The following is a 1846-nucleotide window of genomic DNA, read 5'->3' as shown; positions in this document are numbered from 1 at the left end:
CAACAAGACTGAGAACAAACGGCCGGCAGGCCAACTATATACACAGCCAGGGGGCCACCCCTGGGTCCCATTGGTGGGTTTGAATTTCCCGCCATGGTTCCCATTGGTTCCCCCAGTGGAGGGACTAGGATCCTAGTCCCCATTGTTGTCCAAGACTGAAGCTCAGGCGTGTGCGCTGACCTCCAGTGGCGGTCAGTGGACACAACATGAGGCAAAAAAAAATAAAAGTTTAAAACTGCATACACTCATGGACAAAATTTGGCATGAGTGAAAATAAAGACTCAGGAGTTCAGTTTGCATGAGCCAGTTTGGTGTAGTGGTGAAGTGCGTGGACTCTAATCTGGGAGAACCGGGTTTGATTCCCCACTCCTCCACTTGCAGCTGCTGGATGACCTTGGGCAAGCCGTAGTTCTGATAAGAGCTGTTCTTGAAAAAAGAGCAGTTTCTGTCAGAGCTCTGTCAGCCCCACCTACCTCACAGGGTGTCTGTTGTGGGGAGGCAAAAAATAAAGTTTAAAACTGCATACATTCATGGACAAAATTTGGCATGAGTGAAAATAAAGACTCAGGAGTTCAGTTTGCATGAGCCAGTTTGGTGTAGTGGTTAAGTGCGTAGACTGTAATCTGGGAGAACCGGGTTTGATTCCCCACTCCTCCACTTGCACCTGCTGGATGACCTTGGGCAAGCCATAGTTCTAGCAGAGCTGTCCTTGAAAAAGAGCCATTTCTGTCAGAGCTCTCTCAGCTCCGCCTGCCTCACAGGGTGTCTGTTGTGGGGAGGGGAAGGGAGAGGAGCTTGTAAGCCGCTCTGAGACTCCTTTGGGTAGTGAAGGGGGTATAAATCCAATCTCTTCTTCTTCTTTTACCTCACAGGGTGTCTGTTGTGGGGAGGGGAAGGGAGAGGAGTTTGTAAGCCGCTCTAAGACTCCTCTGGGTAGTGAAGGGCGGGGTATAAATCCAATCTCCTCTTCTTCTTCTTCTTCATGAGGGAGAAGCAAAAATCGAAGCTGGGATTTCCACCCCCACCCCCCAATTGAAACAGCAGGGCTGCAGAATTTGTCTGCCTCTCTCACCCATTGTGGCCCCGTGGCCCTCCTTGCTAATAGGGTTGCCAGTCTCTAGGTGGAGCCTGGAGATCTCCGGGAATAACAATTGAGTGGGCAAACCTATTTGTTAATGAAGAATCTCTTTGTCATCTACTAACAGGCAGCCCTTGCTGTGTGGATCACAATTCTTCGCTTCATGGGGGACCTTCCAGAACCGAAATACCACACGGCGATGAGCGACGGCAGCGAGAAGATTCCGGTGATGACCAAAATTTACGAGACCCTCGGGAAGAAGACGTACAAGAAGGAGCTCCAAGCCTTGCAAGGCGAAGGAGAGGTAACAGCCCTGCCGGCAAAATCAGCAACAACGTATTTCTGCCCTTGTTCGACAATCAGTGTCCAGAAACCAAGATTTTCCACAAGTTTTCTTGATAGTCCTCTCCCCAAATATATATGTTGCTCTCCAGTCTTCCCTTCTGCCAGCCCTACAGTGTTCTCTCTAAGATGTAAGAGCCAGTTTGGTGTGGTGGTTAGGAGCGCGGACTCTAATCTGGGAGAACTGAGTTTGATTTTCCCACTCCTCCACGTGCAGCTGCTGGTGTGACCTTGGGTCAGTCACAAGTTCTCTCAGAGCTGTTCTTGAAAGAGCAGTTTCTCTCAGAGCTCTCTCAGCCCGACCTACCTCACAAGGTGTCTGTTGTGGGGAGGGGAAGGGAACGGAGATGGTAAGCCGCTCTGAGACTCCGAGTGGAGAGTGGGATATAAATCCAATCTCCTCCTCCTCCTCCTCCTCCTCCTCCT

The 1846-nt window shown here is 50.4% G+C and overlaps 1 protein-coding gene across 1 annotated transcript in view; it reads left to right on the top strand.

Annotated features, from left to right (window-relative positions):
- The window catches only part of MYO7A (myosin VIIA), a gene marked incomplete at its 3' end in the record, with an annotated part of 151777 nt that overhangs the window by 91140 nt on the left and 58791 nt on the right, over positions 1 to 1846 (top strand). Inside the window, exon 24 of the mRNA XM_015426720.1 lies at positions 1206 to 1382. Coding sequence (XP_015282206.1) covers positions 1206 to 1382 — 177 coding nt within the window. The remainder of the gene's footprint in view (positions 1 to 1205; positions 1383 to 1846) is intronic.

Source organism: Gekko japonicus, unplaced genomic scaffold (genome assembly GCF_001447785.1).
Source record: "Gekko japonicus isolate JY-2015 unplaced genomic scaffold, Gekko_japonicus_V1.1 scaffold3084, whole genome shotgun sequence".
In the NCBI taxonomy this organism is placed as follows: domain Eukaryota; kingdom Metazoa; phylum Chordata; class Lepidosauria; order Squamata; family Gekkonidae; genus Gekko; species Gekko japonicus.
This window is presented reverse-complemented; position numbering and strand designations above follow the sequence as displayed.